General features: G+C 39.4%; 2 protein-coding genes across 4 annotated transcripts; one reads left to right on the plus strand and one right to left on the minus strand.

Annotated features, from left to right (window-relative positions):
• Positions 1 to 836: 836 nt before the first annotated feature.
• LOC137172165 (alpha-tectorin-like) lies at positions 837 to 12,289 on the minus strand. The gene is made up of 22 exons (XM_067576455.1): positions 12,182 to 12,289; positions 11,613 to 11,891; positions 11,424 to 11,519; positions 11,062 to 11,227; positions 10,272 to 10,672; positions 9,600 to 10,176; positions 8,929 to 9,512; positions 8,218 to 8,770; positions 7,535 to 8,133; positions 7,243 to 7,400; positions 6,718 to 7,118; positions 6,354 to 6,550; positions 5,869 to 6,264; positions 5,465 to 5,748; positions 4,842 to 5,119; positions 4,582 to 4,701; positions 3,540 to 3,724; positions 3,266 to 3,399; positions 2,422 to 2,673; positions 2,095 to 2,251; positions 1,625 to 1,727; positions 837 to 1,248 (listed from the first exon to the last, which is right to left on the minus strand). Exons 1-22 carry the CDS (start codon positions 12,269 to 12,271, stop codon positions 1,223 to 1,225), a joined length of 6,036 nt encoding a protein of 2,011 aa, XP_067432556.1. The 5' UTR covers positions 12,272 to 12,289; the 3' UTR covers positions 837 to 1,222.
• A 5,324-nt stretch (positions 12,290 to 17,613) lies between these two features.
• LOC137171842 (neurexophilin-1-like) lies at positions 17,614 to 20,072 on the plus strand. 3 transcript variants are annotated; one of them, XM_067576015.1, is made up of 3 exons: positions 17,614 to 17,893; positions 18,220 to 18,343; positions 18,804 to 20,072. In XM_067576015.1, exons 2-3 carry the CDS (start codon positions 18,284 to 18,286, stop codon positions 19,527 to 19,529), a joined length of 786 nt encoding a protein of 261 aa, XP_067432116.1. In that variant the 5' UTR covers positions 17,614 to 17,893; positions 18,220 to 18,283; the 3' UTR covers positions 19,530 to 20,072. The 3 variants fall into 3 exon arrangements, with proteins under 3 accessions (XP_067432116.1, XP_067432117.1, XP_067432115.1); XM_067576016.1 differs by lacking the exon at positions 17,614 to 17,893 and adding an exon at positions 17,901 to 18,129; XM_067576014.1 differs by lacking the exon at positions 17,614 to 17,893 and having other exon boundaries at positions 17,901 to 18,343.
• Positions 20,073 to 20,220: the final 148 nt, after the last annotated feature.

The raw sequence follows: 20,220 nt of genomic DNA on the forward strand, positions 1-20,220 counted from the left end.
TTTCATTAAATATTCAGCATCGTATCCAACCTGCCTGCCGTCTCTGCATTTGGGTCCACCTGCTCCATTCACCCACCTTTGTGACAATTCTGTGCAGTGAGGTGTTATTACAGGGGATCTGCAGGTCTTAAAAAGCATTTACAAATATCTTTAATATTTTATCTTTCAGTAATGTTAATTATAAAATGTTTTTGAACCTGAATGTGGGCTGTCAGGAGACGTTATACACCTATGAACCAAAGGTGGGATTGTTGTGAAAGTGGATTGTGTACAAGCAAGAATTGCCTTTAATTTTTCATCCAAATAAGTTTGGTTAACATTACTTCAAACCTGTAATATGATCGGACTGTTTTTGGTTTTTATCCCGTCTTTCCGGATGTCAACAGTTTCAACATTTGTCTATCCATCATTATATTGCAGCCAGCCACCAGGGGGTGATCCAGATGTTTTGGCTTCACTTTTGGGGAGCTGTCATGATGTCCATATTTATATACAGTCAATGGTTACAACAGGACAACCTTCAGGCATTTTTTTAAGGTTTTTTTTTAGCAACCCAAAGTAAAGGTGACGGGAAAACATACTTTAAATGCAAATGCTATTTTATTATCTAGTGCATATACAAGGTTACCCACATGCATTTTGAAGTCATATATGATAGCATTTAGAGTTACAGTTGAATTTCAATGACTGTAGTACTGTGATTGAAATGAAGCAACTTTTCCTGTAATAGTAAAAAATAATTTTACAGTAGACGAGATCTGAAAAAATCAATACAAATTTAATTATATCTGTCAAAAAAGGAGTTTAATGTTATTTTTGTTTTTAGTAGTGACCCCTTGGCAACCCATTAAAAATCCTCCATGACCCACCGATGGGTCACAGCCCAGACAAACAATACAGTATAGATTGTTGTTTTACTTATTTCTATGTATGTAATTTCTATGCAAAGGAAAATACAATTCAAGAGCAAAGCTATGGTAATGTCTTTCAAGTTTCTGTAAAATATAGATTTCATAGGCCTCTATAAACCTTGTTCATTTCTAAATATAGGCAAAGGCTTTCACTCTATTACCCAAGATGAAAAATAACTGGCATGATTAGGCTACTGTTCTCTGATTAAAAAAATATCACATTCATCTGGTAATGAAAACATTACATTTGCCTCCTTAGCGTATATGAGTTCATCTTTGAGTTGTTGCAGTCAGCAAAATGGCAAGCAAGATCATCGTGGAGGTCTCATCATTGTGTCTGCAAGAGAACAACCAAAATATAAACTATAATCCATCCACATATGTAGCATCTACAAGGATACAGAGGTAATTCAATTCAATTCAATTTTATTTATATAGCACCAAAACACAACAAAAGCCATCTCAGGGCACTTTTCACATAGAGGAGGTCTAGACCGTACTCTTTAATTTACAGAGACCCAACAATTCCCCCATGAGCAAGCACTTGGCAACAGCGGTAAGGAAAAACTCCCCTTTAACAGGTAGAAACCTCAAGCAGAACCCGGCTCTAGGTGGGCGGCCATCTGCTTTGACCGGTTGGGTTGAAAGAGAAAGAGAAGAGGGGGACAGAGAAGTAGAACAACAACAGCAAAGATAAAAAGAAATGTACCTACCCTGGTATTTACCTGGCATGGTGACCAGAGGTCCAAGTGAGAGCATAACTATGTCATGGTACGATACATCTCTCTTAACTCTGTGGTGATCAGGGTTGCAATGCTGCAGAACAATAACAATGTAGGCCTTTAGTATGAGCATTTATTCAAAGTGTCTCACAGGAAATGATCACTTTGCATTGACCTAAAGCAGCTCAGAAATCAACCCTATTGCTTTTGGAGTACAGGATTATTTTACAAATTTTTCCAGTGGTTAGTGTCTGCAGTCCAAATATATGCAAAGATGTGAATGTGATTCTAAAAGGGATTTTTGTGTCTGACTGTATCTACATGTATCTGCCTGTATGTGTAAGTCCTGTATTGAGTGTTCGCCTTGTGTGAGACCAGCAACCCTGCCTCCCTCCACCTCTGATGTTCTGGTCATTTTAAGATTATAAAAAGTGTGTGGATGGATGGAAAATGGTACATACAGTTGTGCAGTTGTTGTGGCTCAAAAGACACAAGTGGACCTGGCAGTGCAGGTAAATGGATGGAAAGTTGGCAAAGGTGAAAATCCTGAAGGAGAATCGGGCCACAGTGGAACTGCCATTGACCAGCTCAACTGTACCATCTGCTGTATTAGGACACCTGGAAGACAGTGGCATCAACAAGTTTAGCAGGTGAAAAAAGAGTTAATATGTGGAAGAGAAGATTGGCAAAGTAAGTGGAGGGAGGCTAGAGACTGGCTGCAAACTTAATCTGGCAAATGAATCAAATGTGCTTGCTAACAGAGGGTGAAATTGCTTTTGATTATTTACATTGCGGTAATGAGATCCTGGCGGACAGGGTAGTTTGTGATGTTGACCGGTGTAGCCCAGCAGGAGTCCAGAATGGTGAAGATCTGCTGTTCATCAACTCCTTCTGTTCGCACTTCCACATACAACCTCTGGTTTATTTCCATTTCTATGTTTCTGTCACTGGTGAGGGGAAATTGGAAGCCAGCATCCTGATAGGGGATGATTCTCAAATGGTACTGTCCATGGCCAGGTGGAAGCTTTTTCTTCACAATGCTACAGAAAAACAACACAATGTGACTAAAAATGAGATGAGAAACAATCGTGTAGGGAGCTAGGATTGCATTTACAGAATTGGGATGAAATCACATTTGGATATATTTATCCAAATATGATTTTAAAGAGTATTTAAATACACACAAAAGTATTTTGACCTATTAACACATTTATATAGTTTATACAGCGGTAAAACTGTAAATAGTAAAAAGCACATAAACTTTAAATGCAGTTGTTTGAGGGGTTAATAATGAGGTTAGACACCCTTTCCTGGTTTGAAAATTTAACCACTGCTTCAAATCACTTGTTTGAAGGGGTCTTATTGTAGGTGCAGATTTAACATTTTAGTGTGCCTCCTGAAGTTCAGATTTAGCATTGTGTAGCTTATACATGACGCAGATACATGAAATTATTGAAAACTTTGTTGTGTTACATATACTCTGATACAGATAAGATTTTCACCATAAAAAGAACTTAGATGTTGACATACTGTGCTCTTGTAAAAAAAAAATGTAATTTACTCATTAACACCTAAAACTAAAACAATCAAGCAAATAAAACATTGCTGAGGAGATGGTATTGTGACTGTCACCTCTCTACTAGGCTGATACCCTGATCCATAGACAGGGCCTGAGTCAGAGGGTATTCACAGGAAAAAACCAAACTAATGTTTAAGGTGTCATCGCCCTGGATGGTGTTCTCATAGTTGAAGTGGGTTCCATTGCTCTGTAATATTGAGATGATAAAAAGAAGTATAATTAATATAAAAAGTATAGTTAGTATATTCCAGGTGCAGTCTGGCCTGTGTAGTACATTTACATCTAAAACCTTTCTCAGTGTGCATTATTGGAGGTTATGGACTGTACCTTGAGCACTGTCCCACACAGCTGGTCGTCATTATTAAAGTGGAACACCAGTCGACCGTCCTGAAGAGTCCCTTTACAAGAATCATCTAGGAGATGTAGGGTCTGGGGATGGAATCCAGCTTCAAACAGCTTGCAGCGCGACAGGGATATAGTGCCTGAACTACTGACACATGTGATGGACGAGTCTAGAAAAAAAGATAACAATGCATTTTTGTTTACCAAATCCCCAACCAGAACATAGAAAAGTGAGTAAATATGCTTTGTGCTGCCATAAATGCATATTATTTTTCATTTGTTCCAGAGTTACCATGTAAATAACAATAATAAGACTGAGAGTCGAGAGCCATGCTAGCGACTCTGTGAGGCTGTACATGTGCACAGTTGTGCTTTGGGCCAAATGTTAACTTCAGCATGCTAAAATGCTCACAATGACAATGCTAACACGGTGATGCTAAGAAGGTATAATGTTTACCATATTTACAATCGTAGTTTAGTGTGTTGCATGCTCACATTTGATAATTAGCAGTACACTTGAGGCTGATGGTGTCATTAGTGTTTCAGGTGTTTGGTAATATATCAAAGAAGATGAAAACTCAGAGGTTCCGCAAAGTTATTCATCCTGAGGAAGATATGAGTGCACCAAATTTGATGGCAATCCATCCAACAGTTGTTAAGACATTTCACTCAAAACCATAAATGTGATCCTCGTGTTGGCACTAGAGGAAAAGTATCTCCATGGGTGGATGTAGAAAATTTTGTGCCAATTTATCAATTAAACTTAGAAATATTTCACAGGATGAGTGAAAACTTTGACCTGCTCGTGGCATTTCATGGAAATCCATCAGTTATTGACATGTTTCAGTATGGACCACAGCTGTGAACTGTCTGACTGACAGACCAACATTGCCAACCATACAACCATGCAGCTAGCAGGGCTAATAATTCACTTGCAATATACACTCTTCATCATTGCTCATACACATCATTGTTATTACTGTTATCTGAGGAAATAAAGCAGTATTTCAATAGGAGCTTCCCTCACCGTAGCTCTCATTGTTGGGCCGAGGATGGTCCTCATCACAGAGGCAGCCATAAAAACCATCCTTCTCACCACACCACTCAAACTCTGTGCAGTTCAACTCTTCACAAGGGTCTGACTCAGCTAGAAAAATAGTGGGGAAGCAATGAGACAAAGACTGATTGAACAGAGGGACTTCCACAAAACACCTTCAGCTTGAAGAATTTTGCATGATCTATTATGTCCTAATTTTTATTAAACCTATCAGCCTTGTTAAAACATACCACAGAGCAAAGCAGAGCGCCACTCGGGGAAATTCAACCCCAACACAGAGCAGGTTCTTTCATAGGCTGATACAGCAGAACACAGCATGCCATTGGCTGGAGTGTAGAGGCAGAGATCGTAGATACAGGAACTGAAAAATGGCTGGGGGTCTGAGTGCAGGTGACAGGCACTGAATGGACCACTAGAGTTGGTGATGACACTACAGAGTTCAGAGTATTCTTCCATGAAGGGACAGTCATTCAGTCCATCACCATTCTGATCATCTGTGGATCCACAACTACAAAAGACAGAGTGTTACACTTCTAACACCTGGCCTTTTTAAAAAGAAACTTTGCTCAGACATATTTTTTGTCATCACTGCAGCTGACTCAATGATATATCACTAATGCAATTTTGGTGATTTCCAAATAAAAAAAATGCTAGCTAGCTAAGTTGAAAAACTGGTAAATAAGAAACGTGGGGTGGTCAGGCAGAAAACAAGGTCATACACTGAAATAAATTTAACTGACAATACAATGACAATATTTTGTAGTTTGTGTGAATATTCAGCATAGTATAGCTGCCATTATAGTCTATTACATTAACTTCAAATTAACCTTCACTGTTTTTCCTAAAAACTTACCCTGGTTGACTTGTGGGTGCCTTCCAGCTGTGTCCAAAGTCATTGTCATTTTGTGCCAGTGTACCATTGGGCAAGACTTTGTCATCTGCAGGATCGTTGTTGAAGTTACCACACATCCCGGTGACTCTGTTTTCACAGTGTAGGCCGATTCTGACCAGTAAAGTACTCTGACCGTCAAACTGGACTATCAGGTCACTGGCATCGACCACTATGTAGTTTCCCTGCCTTAACACCGAAGCTAAGGTTCCTGCAGTGGTCGGAAGAGACACTTCAGTGTCATTTACCTGTGAGGATGAAAGATTAAAAAGAGATGGAGAAGAGATGGGGAGGTACTTGTTGTCAGTCATGTTTACACCTAATATAAAGAAAGTTGTATAAAATAAAGTAAATATAGTTTACTGTACCTTTACTCTTTTGTTAGGGCCGATCCTGACGTATGCACTCTCTGGTGGATTTGAAAGGTATATATCCACTGCTGACACAAATGACACACGGTTGTTGCCACGGTGATTATTGGTGGCTACTACCTGAAACTGTGTTTCATTGATGCCGTGGTTCACACTCTCAGTGATGATGTAAGAGCATGTGCCCTGGAAATGAGCCAGTGCCCCATCAAAGGTGATGTAGTGTGGGTCCCCCCACACAGTGCAAGTAGACATTGTATCAAAACAGCCCAGCTGGCCATTTTTGATGGTGCACTCTTGTGCAGAGGTGCAAGATGCAGCAGAACAGCGCAGGTCATTGGGAGCATGGCATTCACATCGCTGGGAGCATCCTTCTGTCCAGAACGATTCACCAGCCTTTAGCGTAAGAAAGAGAAAAGAACATATTTTTCATGAAAATGTGGCTTATTGCAAACATAGAAAACATTAAATGGGATGTGACTTACTTCATAGTAGAAGCCATTATATTGGCAGCCACAGCTTTCCACAGGGACACACCTTGTCCCACTCCTGACAAAGCCCTCATCACAGAAGCATCCCTCAGAGCAAATCTGCTTGCAGCTGCCACGAACACTGCTGGCACACGTGTGTCCACAGTCAGTACCACACAGCTCATAATGGCTGTTGGCTGGACAGTCAAGTCCTAAATAAGTGAGGAAACAAATGGGGACCATCATAATAAGTTATGTTCATTACATAAATTTGTGAATAAAAGGTAAGTCAGGAGATATGTTGAGAAAATGTAGATTGCTTGCATTATTTATTTATTTATTTGTAGTTTTTAAATGAGACAGTGACAGGTCAACTCACTGCAGGTGGTGTTCTGTCTCCAAGGGTAGATTCGCACATTAGCAGACTGACAGGCACTGACATATGCCTGAATGGCCCTGCACAGGAGATCTTGGCCCTCATTTCCGGACACACACACATCAAACACACAGTCATTGAAAAATGGTCTTGGGTCCACCTGCTCATGGCAGAAGCTTAAGGGGCCATCAGCTGCCTGAATTACATCACACTGAGCTCTAGCAGGAAGCTCATTGGTACACTGTGGACAGGAGGAGCCACACCCATCACTGCAGGTGTAATTGCCCGCCACTTTCCAAGCTGTCCCAAACTGAGATGGAGTGGTGACCATCATTCCAGATGGGGTGCGGAACTCATCATTTGGATTTCCGTTGAAGTTTCCACAAAGTCCACACATTTTTCCACTGTATTGATGAAAAGAAGTGGCTCAAAAGATAGATGGTTATTGAATATCCTACACACATTTGTGATTATATTTTTTTAAGCATGTCAAAAGATTCCAATTTTAATTTGGGGAATTGCAGATACCTGTAATTTGAAGGTACAGAGATAAACACTGTACTATATCCATCATAGGTGACACTTAAGCCAAAATCAGCATTGACAAATGTGTAAGATCCACTTGCATAGATAGACACATGACCACCATTCAAGAGAATAGGTAAGTTTTTAGTTAACTCATTCACCTAAAAGATTAGAAAAGCAAAATTGGAAGAATAATCATATGTGGTGCCATTACGTGTTTTTCAAATGATGTCTTATCCAGGTGTAGATAAGATTTGATTAATGTCTGCAATGGTTCAAAAGTTGGTAAACTCACCTCTACCACACCATTTGTCTCCCTTGAAATATGCACTCGATAGCCCCACATGTTCACATAAACTTCAGCTGTAATTGAAACTGGCAACCCATTCCACGGCTCATTCTTAGCCTCCACAGAAAATTGATGCAGGCCATCAGTGGTGTTGCACATGGTTGCCAGAACATAGCGGCAGGTTCCCTGGAAGTCATAGGCTTTGCCATCAAAGGTGAAGTAGTGGGGGTCCCCAGAGGCAGAGCAGGTGCCATGAGGGTTCGGATGGCAGCCAAACTCACCCCCCACCACACGGCAGGACTCCTGGGGACCACAAGTGTTTGGGATACAGTGGACTGCTCCAGTTGTGCCATTACAGGTACACAAGCTCTGACATTCCTCACCATCCCAGAACTGTTCACCACCTTCCCAATAGCGTCCTTTGTGATGGCATCCGCAGTCTGTTGGTGGCACGCACTGGTTGCCATTGAGGACAAAACCATCATCACACTGGCAACCCTCCTGACACAGTGTGTCACAGGAGAAGGGGAAGGAAAGGCTTGGACAGGCGGATGGACAAGTTGTTCCACAGAGTTCATAATGGCTGTTTGGAAGGCATGGATGCTCTATGGAAAAACAAAAAGATGGATTAAAAACTTTTTAAATCAGTATAAAAGCTAATTTTGATCTAAAAGGGAAAAAGTGTTTACCGCAGCCAGTTGCATTCCTCCAGTATCCTATGGCAATACCTTTCTGTTGACACATTAGAGCGTAACCTTGCAGAATCTCACAAAACACCACTCCTGGATTTCTAGAGGACTTAACAGTCTCATTCCAGATGTGAACATTCTGCCATGGGTCCACCGTGGCCCAACATTGGGCAAATGGCCCATGCGATGAGACAAGAATGCCACAGTACTCACTAGAGTTGTAATTTGTTGTAGAGTTGTAATTTCTACTCTCCACACAATGCTTAGCGAGGGAGCCATCTCGCCAACTGTCCCCAAAGACCTGAGAGCTGTTAACCAAGATGCCATTGGGTGTCCGGAAATCATCATTTGGATGACCATTGTAATCACCACAGAGTCCACCAAGTGAACCATTGTAAATTCCAGGTGCAGTGACTCGCACAAAGTGAGGCCAGACTGTTTGTACCGTTACACCAAAGGAGGTGCGAAGGATGATACTGTCAGTGCTGCTGTGGTAGATGTGGATTCGGTTGGACACTGAGCTGAATGGTAGTCTGATGATCTGACCATCAACCTAAAGGGTAATTTAAATCATCGTTTTTTCATTTCATAGTTGACAAGATTTCCAACAGGATAATAAATGAAATTAACTAACATGAGTGTGAGGTTACTGCAGCATAGTATAAATGATATTCATGTTCAATTCATTTTGTCACATTTGTCATGCCTTACCTGTACTCTACTGCTCCTTGCTATCTCAATGGACACATGTGTGCCCTCTGCCTCAAATTTCAGCACCCTGGCGAAGCCCTGCTGGCCACTGGGTACCTTTTCAACTGTCACTGCAAAGTGGGAGTGACTAGACATCTCCACTACTTTGGCAAGGGTTAATCGACATGCCCCAGGATATTGGTATGTCAGACCATCAAATGTATGATATGACCCTCTGCCCCTAATCCAGCATGTTCCATAGCTGTTAGGTCTGCATCCTCTTTCATCCTCGTCCACACCGCATGATTCAAGTGGGCCACAACTATAGGGTTGGCAAGTCATGGAGCCATAACTGCAGCTACAACGTCTCCCACAGTCCTGGTCTAATATTACAGTCTCTCCAGAGCGGTAGTAGCAACCCTCAAAGCTACAGCCACATTCAGCATGAGGGACGCAGACCCCACCACTGAGTATGTAGCCTGAATCACAGATGCAGCTCTCCTGGGCAGGGAGAGGGCAGTTGTTGGTAGAATTGGGATTGACACAGGTAGCAGGACATCCTGTGCCACTGGACACAAAGTGGCTGTTGGCTGGGCAGGGGATTTCTAAGGAAAAAAATCAAAGTGATCTTGACATCATAGACGTTTTACCAAAAGAATATTTTTGAAATGTTATGTGACTGACAGACATACCACAAAAGCCTTGTCTCCTCCATCTTGGGAGCTGTATGCCATTCTGTTGGCACTGACTTGCATACACATTTAGTGCTTGGCATAGAATGGGCTGGTACCCTCCTCCTACACACAGATCGTACACACAACTCTCCACAAAGGGCTGTGGAGGAAGTCGTTGATGGCAAGCAGCAAAGGGTCCAGAGCTGCTCTGAAGGATACCACAATGGGCAGTGTTGCTGTATAAAGCATTCTGAGCCTCAGTGCAGACAGCACAGTCCAGACCTCCACATGGTGCCTCACAACCAGGCTCATCGTCCCCTGATGCTTGCCAGCTGTTGGCAAAAATCACATCAGAGCTCACAACCTCACCTTGGCGAGTTCGAAAGTCATCCCTGCGATCATTGTTGAAGTTTCCACACAGACCACATGTTGCATTCTGGTAAGTGTAGGGCACACTGATTCTGACATAATGATTAACGTCATAGGATACCATCAAGCCAAAGTCAGTACTGATGATCACAGAAAAACCTGACTCATAAACCTGGACAGTGCCATTATTGAGGTAGAATGGAGCGGCTGCAAAGTTTCCATTAACCTGTAAACACACCAGCAAGTATGTCAAGAGCAACAAAGAAATAGTTGTTTCAATACATAAGGACTGAAGAACTCAGAATAACCCATCAAAATTACCTTTGCCTCACCACGATGTCCTTTGACAAGCTCAATAGTTTCATTATAGACAAACACTTTGACCAGTCGTCTCCAAGAAACTCGACTGCTGCCCCGGTGCTCATTAGCACCTTCTACTCTATAGTAGGGCAGCCCATGACCACATTGTTCAGAGAGAACATAATTGCAAGTGCCCTGGAAGTGAAACAGGGTCCCATCAAAGGTATAGTAGTGTGGATCACCCGCAATGGTGCAGGTCTGTCTCTGCACAGTCTGGCAAGAGAATTGAAAGGCAGCATGACGGCATATTTGGGAAAAGGAGCAGGGTTGGTAATGGCACCGCAGACCTGCTGAGGTGCAGGTGCAAATCTGTGCACAGGTACTATCGCTCCAGAATGAGTCTCCCAGCTGCACAGATTCACCTTGAGAAGAATAAAAGGAAATAGTCACTCAAAACATTTTCTTTAATCCAACTCAAAAATAACACTACCATAGACACCAACTGATGTTTGAGAAAAAACATATATACTTGCCAATGCAAATAACTATACATTTCACTCAATAATGGACAAGAAACTGCAAATTGACTTCTTTACAACTAGGATAATCATACACTTAAACCTAATGTCACCAAAGTTCAGTGTACAATACACTCATCTGCAGACAACATATAAAACATGAATTTGTTCAAGAAGTGCAGATTTATTATTAACCTGGCACATAAGTTTCATGAGTGGTCATTGTAGATATATTGTACATCACTGTAAAGTAAAGTCCATAAAGCCCAAAGTGTCACTTTGGGTGGTCTTACCATTGAAAGTGCAGCCTTTTGATCCATGGTCTGTCCGGAAGGCCCAGCGACCCGGTAAATTGACATTGCTGCTCAGGCGGAAATTTGAGTTACTGCCTGTTGCATTGTTAGAGAATGATCCAGGGATGGTGAAATGGTGAGTTGAATTGATTGTGTCATAGCCAGCCTGGAATATACAGCAAATGTTATATGGAATGAATTTATTTGATGTCAGATCTGTTTGTGTTTTTTTTTTTTGTTATACTGCAAATGAAAAAATATGTACCACATGGGTAATATACTACACTGTTTTCACTTTTAGTTACAGCAACTTAAAACACTTTATTTTGTAGTAAATTACATACAACACAAAAGGTTCTAACCTGTACACGGCGAGCTGTTGAGGCTAGTAGCCCGTAGTTTATAAGAACAAATGAGTACTGGCCACCAGAGATCAAGACTGCTTGGGCAGTTGTGCGCTGGAAAAAAACAAAAATTTTTATCAAATTTGATAATAGAAGATTCGTGTGTGTTTTTGTGTGTATTTTACCACTGCAAATACACTGACTTACTGTTCCTGAATTTGGAAAGTAGGCCACCTCATACCATGTTGCAACAAAGACCCATTTGGCATGGAAGTTCAGTCTTGGGAAATACTTATTTATGTCCCATGTAGCTTGTTGGAGAACACTGCCACTTGTGTATTGGTTGTAGTAAACCTGACCAGTTTTTCTGTTGTCCAAATCTGTCCAGAATGGAGCTATGATGTCTCTGGATCCATATATTGGAAAACTTTCAGGTATGTAACTTGACCAAGGAGCTCGAAATGTCAAGTGTCCGTTGTGGTTGACCTGAAAACAAATATTTGGGTAAACCAATTCTTACTAACAAGAAATCACGAGATGCTGACTATAGTCTTTGACAACTACATCTTATCAAAGATTTATTAGAGTATGTTATAAAAACAGATGTTAATGTTTACTACAACTCAGTTTTTGTGAAATAAGGTTGAATTTAAATTCAAATTTCACATTTTAAGTTTTAGGAAAAAAGTTGTTTTCTGTGGTTAACCAGTGGTTGTCATAGTCTACACACTTACTTATATATGAATGTTGTATTTAGAAAACATAATTTTACATACATAAATCTTGTTATAAGTCCGTCCAAAAAAGACAAAAGATTGCTGCAAGGTTATTAAAGGTGAGCTTCCATCATCTGTTTGAGAGTTCATAGTTCCTGATATTGGATAGAGGGGCCCTAGGAAGAACACAATTACAGTCACAAAACAAAAAAACACTGAATTTTCATCATTTCTGCAAAATATGTTCTTTCTTCAAGAGTACTCAGCGAAATTATTTACTTCAACTTCATGTTTGACTTGGTAATTTTTGTAGAGTGCAGAGCATGTCTTTTAATCCTAAAATACATAATATTCTTCACAGACCAAAACCAGAAACATAAAAACATAATTGAAACTTGAAAACATGAAAAGGTTTTGCATAATAAAATGCTCCACTAAGATCCAAAGGGATTTTGTAAGTATAACATATGTTAAAGATCCCCTCCAGACATGTTTCAGATATATAAAAAATACTCTGCTTTGAATAATAATCTATCTAATATGAATTTTACATAAACAAGTTTAATTAAATTCTTAAAACGACATTTCCTCCTTCTCCTTTATTTCATCCCTGTTAATCCCTGAACAGTCCATTTTCAGCATATGTGCACTGGAGGCTTCAAGTTTTCACATCACATATGTGTAAGTTTCATACTGGACCACGACTGGCTCCAAACTTGTTTTGATGTCACAATATAAATTATGCTCATAGATACACATCATAAACTCAAATTGAAAGTTAGCACAGAGAAAACTTCCCCCCCAGCAGATTAATTTGAACACAGTCTTGTAGTGTCAAACTCTGCACATACATCATCCTGCACAGTGAAGTTCAAACATCCAACTGAAAAAATAATAGTCAAAACACATGAGTGGAGGGAGACTTCAAACAATGTGAATTTCACTGAAATTATCCAACATCCAGTTATTATACATCCTTATACAGATGGGCTAATGGTGATATTAAGGTGTAAAAATGAATTGGTTAGTTCATTAGCAATCGTATGCCTTAATAATCATAATGATTCATCAAAATTGCAGTTACATTGAATATGACTTTGAGGTAAGGTGTAGATAACAACTTCTATTCTAAGCAAATCGTGCTGGCTAACAATCACACTGATTACCATACAGCATTTGTATCAAGTATAATCCTCCTGATGTAATAGCCTCTATGACTTAATGAATTAGCATGATTGTGTGACTAGCATGATAAGACAACGGACCAATGAAAAAGACTTCAACTTACCTGTACTCTGGGGAATCACTGTACCTGTAAATTACACAAAAATGAAGCAAAAACGCATGTATAAGTAAACGGATATGACCAGAAAAATTTAAAAGGGATATTCAAGTATTTAAATAAAGCTAATATTTAAAAACACCACTAAATACAGGACCATGAGATAACATACATATTTCAAAAAATGAAATGAAATTGCATTTTATGAAAATGACTTACTTATCATCCCCAAAAGCAGCACAGACAATGTGATGTGACATGCCATTGTCCTAGGCAATTCAGACCAAACATAATGGTTTGGTCATTTTATTATAAACTACAATTGAATGCTAAATTACAAGACAGTAGAGTAATTGGAATTAGAAATAGGCATATCCCTTAAAAAGAAAATTAAATAATTACCTGGTGATATAAGCTGTCCTTTTCCTTCTCATCCATTTGAGACTGTAGGGATGGAACCAGGCTTTATACAGTACAAGCTGGCACTGTACCATAAACCTGTTTTTTGATCAGTTTCAAATAGGTCAGTGTATAATAAATCTTGCTTCCTGGTAAACTGTAACCATACATCTTTGTCTGTTGAGTATTATGAAGATCATCAAATTGTATTCAGGACAAAAAACGAGATGTAATACTCTACCAAAGGCTTTAGATAGACGATGTAGTGCTATTAAGTGTCAAGATATTAATTTCAAAAAGGAAACATTTAATGATATCACTATTGTGGTGAAACCACAAACTAATTTGTACTCTAAATGAAAAGCTTAATTTCCTTTTGGTGCAGCCTGTCCATGTTTCCTGTCCAAGTTTATTGGTTAAATCTGTAGATTTAACCAATAAAAGTATATTGTATATTCTGCTTTTTCACTGTATATTCTGCTTTTAAGAAACTTTCATTATTATTTAGTGGCAAGTCAGATACTATGCAACAATGCATGTCAACCATAACAGCATATTGTATTCTCACCTGTCATTTATCTGTTGTTCAATATTTCCACCTGCCTACTCATCTGTTTCCTGTCTGCCCGCTATCTTTTCACCTGTAAAGTGAACATATCCTGCATCCTAGTAGATGCTTGACAGTGTTGTATTATTTTTAAAAAATTGTTTTTTTTCGTTGTTTGTTTTGTTTTTTGTTTTTTTTTAACCCAGAAAGGTCAGAAAGGTCATTTTCAAGGGATCTCCATGTTCTTCATGTTGCCCTGGAGCACTGTTGGAACAGTGACGCCCTAGAAAATGTCTAAATCTGAACTGTTCACTACCTTATGAATTATGGACCACACGTATCAACTTCTAACAAATCACAATAATATTTGGTTACCCACTGACTTATTAGCATCTCCAGTGTCTTTTTGGAGGGACACCTATCTCCCTCAAATTTCAGCCAGCTATTGTTATAGTGTGTTGTGCCTGATGGTTTTATCAGAGCACTATCAGACTGTTTAACCTTTGTTTAAATACCATGATCTGTAAAGATAAATAACACTGTTGGCCTATTAATCTGTATGAAAGTCAATTTCTATCAACTAAATGCATGTTGGATCAATATTCAAAGGTGAATTAGTTGTTTTACTACACTTAACTTGTGACACTACATATTATTTAGCCTGAGGTGATATTTGTGCCACTTGTAAGCAAACATACAGTACCAGTCATAACTCTATATACACTATGAATATATTTAAAACTGTGATTCACCAGGATGTGACTCACATCATGGTAGAAGCCATCATATTGGCATCAACTGCTCTCTACTGGGACACCTTGTCCCACTCCAACAACCACATATCAGCAAACCTGTTTAACAAGTAGCATCAGTGCTGCTGGTACAAGTGTGTCCGAACACTCCTTTTGTATGGCTGTCAACTCCCAAATCTGACTATCCTCTATCAATTTGCTTATCATGCATACAGATCTGTCTGTGATATCTTTCTTTTTAGACTGAAATGCTGATCTTTTCTTAATTTCAAATCAGGGTAGACATGTTGACATTATCTAATCTCCAGCATAAATACTGTAGAATACACCACCTTAATTTTTCCTAAAATACAAGAGAGAAGCTCACTGGAGCAATTCAGATCACATCCATGTTTCTGTCACTAAAAATACAATCCAGTTTAAAACACTGCCCCCTGTGCCTTGATGGAGATGTTGGCAGACATTTGTTTGCTTTTATCTCTTATTGACCATTGTGTGAGTATATTGTTCATAAAATTCATTGTTTTTTGCAAAAATGATGAGAGGTCAACTGTCAGAGTCAAGACAAAGGGGGTGGTGTATGAAATCTGGACACGGTACACTCATAAAGGGAGAGATTCAGCTGTTCCTCACTTACACACACATTGTCCAAGAAAGAGATTTACTTGTCTTCTCAGTTACAGTTATTGTTGTACACATGTGTTTCACTTCTTTGCTCTGCGCTACAGGTTACTGTACTGATTATTTAATGGTAATAATTAACTTTATTTTTAACTGTTATGTTTGGATGTCCTGTGTGAAGGATTTCATGAAACATTGTGACAATCCGGAAAAATGAAACGCATTTTTTACACAGTAAAATTTACCATCAGTCAGTTTTTACCAGGACACACCAGGAACATTAATAAAAATGAAGTAACATTTGATGATCTTCTTTCTCACTGTAAATTGGGCCTTAGATATTGAATCCGAAAATAAAAACCCTGCAATTTGAGCTGAGCCATAAGCAAAGGCAAAGTAGGGCAGGCAGGAGGTTTTGCAGGTGCAAGTTAGTCCTAGAACCTATCACTCAAAACAAAGGTGTTGTTGGGTATTTTCGTTCTGTTTATTTCACTTGAAAGGATTGACAGTAGCTATTGTGTAAGCTATTTTCAGTGGTTCTTGTCTTCTCTGGACTTCCTGGTAGTGGTGTTGCCAGGAAATTCAGAGCGTGTGACCATTTATGAATCACATCACTTTTACTAAAGAATCTTTCATGCATGAAAACATGCTGTAAAGATAAAATCTGTGCCACTGTCTGAACTGTGTGATCTTCCTGTTGGCTCACTGCCATGCAATAACTTTCAGTCTTCTTGGGATTTTTTTCTTCTTCACTAACATACCAGCCCAAACACACCACAATATGTTTTAAGGTGATACCCTTTTATAAGATGAGGAAGTGCCAGAGTTTTTTTGATTTCTTTGATGAGGGGAAACTTGATATCACCTGCAGGCTTGTAAGCGCACACGCACATACAATGGAACATTTTTTCATCTCCTAATAAAGTGCTGAAGTGCTGAATATCGCACCAGTGTAAACCATAGAACGGGCCTAAGCAGTAAAGGTTTAGCAACAGTAAAGCAAGCTATCACAAAAACCTGCTAATTTAAATTGAAGTGTGTAGAGAAAATGTGATAAAAGTCATGTTAAACTCCCTATGAAGCCAGTATTATATAGAAGTAAATATGTGAATGGACTGCATGCAAGATGGCAGTCACATATACAGCCACTATAAAATATATATAAAGCCACTATGGAATATTATCCTGGACAAGAAAATTTAGATTTACATCTTGTAATGCTGGACATATGATCAAATCCATCACCATGACACATACAACACTACTACTATCACTAGTATTAGCAAATTACAATGTGGAGTTGCTTTAGATATATAGGTTAACTTGTGAACTATAAATAAGTCTTGAATTGGCCCCATTACGTGAATTTGAACAGTATATATTGTATGAGAAAATGCTAATCAAAAGGCGATATTTTGCACTTCTGGTGTTAACAGGACTTCCATTTTCAAACACCCCAGCTGGGTGATCTTGTATAATTAGAAAGTGTGAATGTAGGTGAGATATCTATAGATGAGAGAGGCCTTTTCTTTAAAAAAAAAAAAAAATCTAATTTGCATACATTTCACATTGAGCGTCGCACATGAGTGAGTGTTAATTTTAATAAATGATGTCTCACTTTGGACTGAAGTTCTCTGAATATAAAATGCTTGTAAACATGTTTTGATCCAATTATCCAGAGTCTCTGAGTCATTATTCCTAATGTGACATCTTAATTATAATGTATGGGAGTCACCTCTAAAATGTGGCTGCCTTGATGAGTCTAGCTCAGCCTGTACTATGCTATGCGGCCACAAGATGGCAGTGTCACATAACCTTGTATGAGTTTACCTTGATCATGTTTAGATGGTAACCCTAATTTTGCGAAAGATCTCGCGAGAGTGATCATTTTAACCCAAACTATGATCTTCCCTTAGCAGCACTAACCAAGTGTTTTTTGTGCCTAAACCTAACCAGACCTCAACCACAGTATTGTCACACCATAAAACATAATTATTTTGTAAAATGACAAACTACGCGCACGTGAAGGAACAACAAATCTCGCGAGAGTAAATGGATCGTCATTTAAAACGTGTTAATTGAATCATTCAAAACATAATCCAAGATGGGTTTTTTTCAATGGCAGGAATACACGAGGAGGCAGGGTGGACACTTCATATCCATGAACAAAAGTGTGTGTTTTTGTATGTGTGTGATTGGATGAGTGAGTGAGAGAAAGGGGGGCAGAGAGAGAGAGAGAGAGAGAGAGAGAGAGAGAGAGAGAGAGAGAGAGAGAGAGAGAGAGAGAGAGAGAGAGAGAGCAGTCACAGAAAAACTGGGTGTTAAAAATCTTGAGATCTGAGAGAAGCTTCCCCAGTCTGTGTGCTGTGAGCAGAAGCAGCAGCAGCTCGCAGAGAGTTCTCTGCTGGTGTGTTTCTGACAGAGTTTAATGTGGATTTAGTTATTCCAACATGGATTTGAGAGACACTTGAGCACAACTTGTATTCTCTTCCAAAAGTCAACTTGGCTTGAATGAACCTCAGGTGAGAGTGGATGGATGTTCAGACGGTAACTGATGCACCATGGAGATGCTTGCCAGGCAGCGCTTTGTTCAGATACTTGTGAAAGGGACCTTCTGTTTGGTAAGTAAACTAAACAGAAGCAATGAACTAAAGAATTAGATGTCAAATTATAAGAAATGGAGCAAACACGTGAAAAGTAACAGTCTTCATTTTAAGTGAATTTTTGTGATTTTTTGTTATATTTCACACAGAATGATTGTACGTTTTATTCATTCATATGTGAAATTATTACAGTATGTTGCAGTTTTACATGCCAAATAACAATATATGCTCATTGAATATGATGCATTTTTGGAGTTTAGTATGTGGTGTAGTTAGATCACACACAAGATTATATTTTATGCTTACCATCACCATCATGTTTTGTTGGGGCTTTGACATAAATTTGACATTTTTCAGGAACTTAGAAAGAGCGTGAATTGAATCCCCTCACATTTTTAGCCTTTCCACTCTCTTTTACTCATTAATTCATTTCCAGTTGTATTTAATGTCCAATTTCTCTCCTTGTTTGATTTTCTAGTTGGTTCTTGGGCAACAACAGTCACACAGCAACTTCACCTTTGGCAAGGGAACATTAACTGAAGACCATTCTTCAAAGAACTTGCTCCAAACCAGGAGTTTGAAAGAGAACACCAAACTACCCATCAGTCCCTTTATCCCTCTTTCAAAGCAGGGACTTTGGGAAATAGTTGGAGGACACTCCCAATCACGCTCCAACCCGTCCTTAAAGATAAAGCTTCGCCCAATCATGAAAGTTCATGGAGCTTCAAAGTTTTCCAGGACGTTCAGCTGGGGGGACTTTTATTCAAACATCAAGACAGTCAAACTGAATTTGCTGATCATGGGCAAGATCGTGGATCACAGGAACGGCTCTCTTGGGGTTTACTTCCGCCACAATTCCACAGGTGTGGGCAACGTGTCAGTCAGTCTCGTCCCACCGATGAAGGAGGTGGAGTTCGACCTTGAGCGCCAAAGCGTGGTCCACCCCAAAGACTCCAAGACGTTCAACTGCAGGGTGGACTACGAGAAAACGGAAAGCAACAAGAAGGTGATGCTGTGTAACTACGACCCATCCAAGACGTGTGCTCAGGAGCAGACCCAGAGCCACGTCACCTGGATGTGCTCCAAACCTTTCCAGGTCATCTGTATCTACGTGTCTTTCTACAGCACGGACTACAGGCTGGTTCAAAAAGTCTGTCCGGACTACAGCTACCAGAGTCCAGGAGCTTACCTGCCAACAGTTTAACCAGAGGCTGAACCTCTGGAAAATAAAGATTCAATTAATCCACAAAGAGAAATCCAGTTTGAGAAGCTACGAGACAGTCTTTGAGTCTGTACTAGGAAGTTTTTAGGTTTAGCATTTTTTCAAGTATGACGGCAAATACTTAAACGCATATGTTTTGTAGTGCAGTATCTTGCTTGTTGTAGGCTACAATGGTTATATTGGCCTGTTTTTATGAAACACCTGCAGTTCTTCCCCTAATATGTCGCTAAAATGAGATGAGTAGATTTTTCACAAATCTCCACATTTCATTCCACCATTTTACAAAGTATATTATGATTAAGACATCTCTTTGGACTGTTCAGTAACACTGTATGGAAGTGGGGAGTGGTGTGGTTCAAGAGGAAGGATGTGATGTTACATGGATGATCTTTGTCATGTTGATTGATTCTTCTGTCATAGGGTACAGGGATGGTACCATGCTAATCTTTCGGTTTGTACACTATTGTCATGTATTGTTCTCACTATCTCATGTATTTCCTAACATGCTGCACTGTATTTTGCCCAATAAAAAAATAAATATCAAAATAGCAAAGAGTGACCATGAAAGTCCTTTAAACCATCTGGGGAAGATTCAGCTTCACAAACAAGCATTTGTGATGAGGCAGTACTGTCTTTCAGTGTGAAAGGGGAATATGTTAATTCTTTACACAAA

Source organism: Thunnus thynnus, chromosome 20, assembly GCF_963924715.1.
Source record: "Thunnus thynnus chromosome 20, fThuThy2.1, whole genome shotgun sequence".
NCBI classification, from domain to species: Eukaryota; Metazoa; Chordata; class Actinopteri; order Scombriformes; family Scombridae; genus Thunnus; species Thunnus thynnus.

Bases quoted from the DNA above. Each gene is read 5' to 3' on its own strand.
- LOC137172165 (XM_067576455.1), bottom strand. From the start codon at position 12,271: ATGAACTCTCAAACAGATGATGGAAGCTCACCTTTAATAACCTTGCAG. The intron at 10,673-11,061 runs GTAAGACCACCC...ATTCTTCTCAAG, and splicing joins AAAAGGCTGCACTTTCAATG to GTGAATCTGTGCAGCTGGGA. The intron at 5,120-5,464 runs GTAAGTTTTTAG...TGTCTTTTGTAG, and splicing joins GCACCCACAAGTCAACCAGG to TTGTGGATCCACAGATGATC.
- LOC137171842 (XM_067576015.1), top strand. From the start codon at position 18,284: ATGGAGATGCTTGCCAGGCAGCGCTTTGTTCAGATACTTGTGAAAGGG. The intron at 18,344-18,803 runs GTAAGTAAACTA...TTGATTTTCTAG, and splicing joins TGAAAGGGACCTTCTGTTTG to TTGGTTCTTGGGCAACAACA.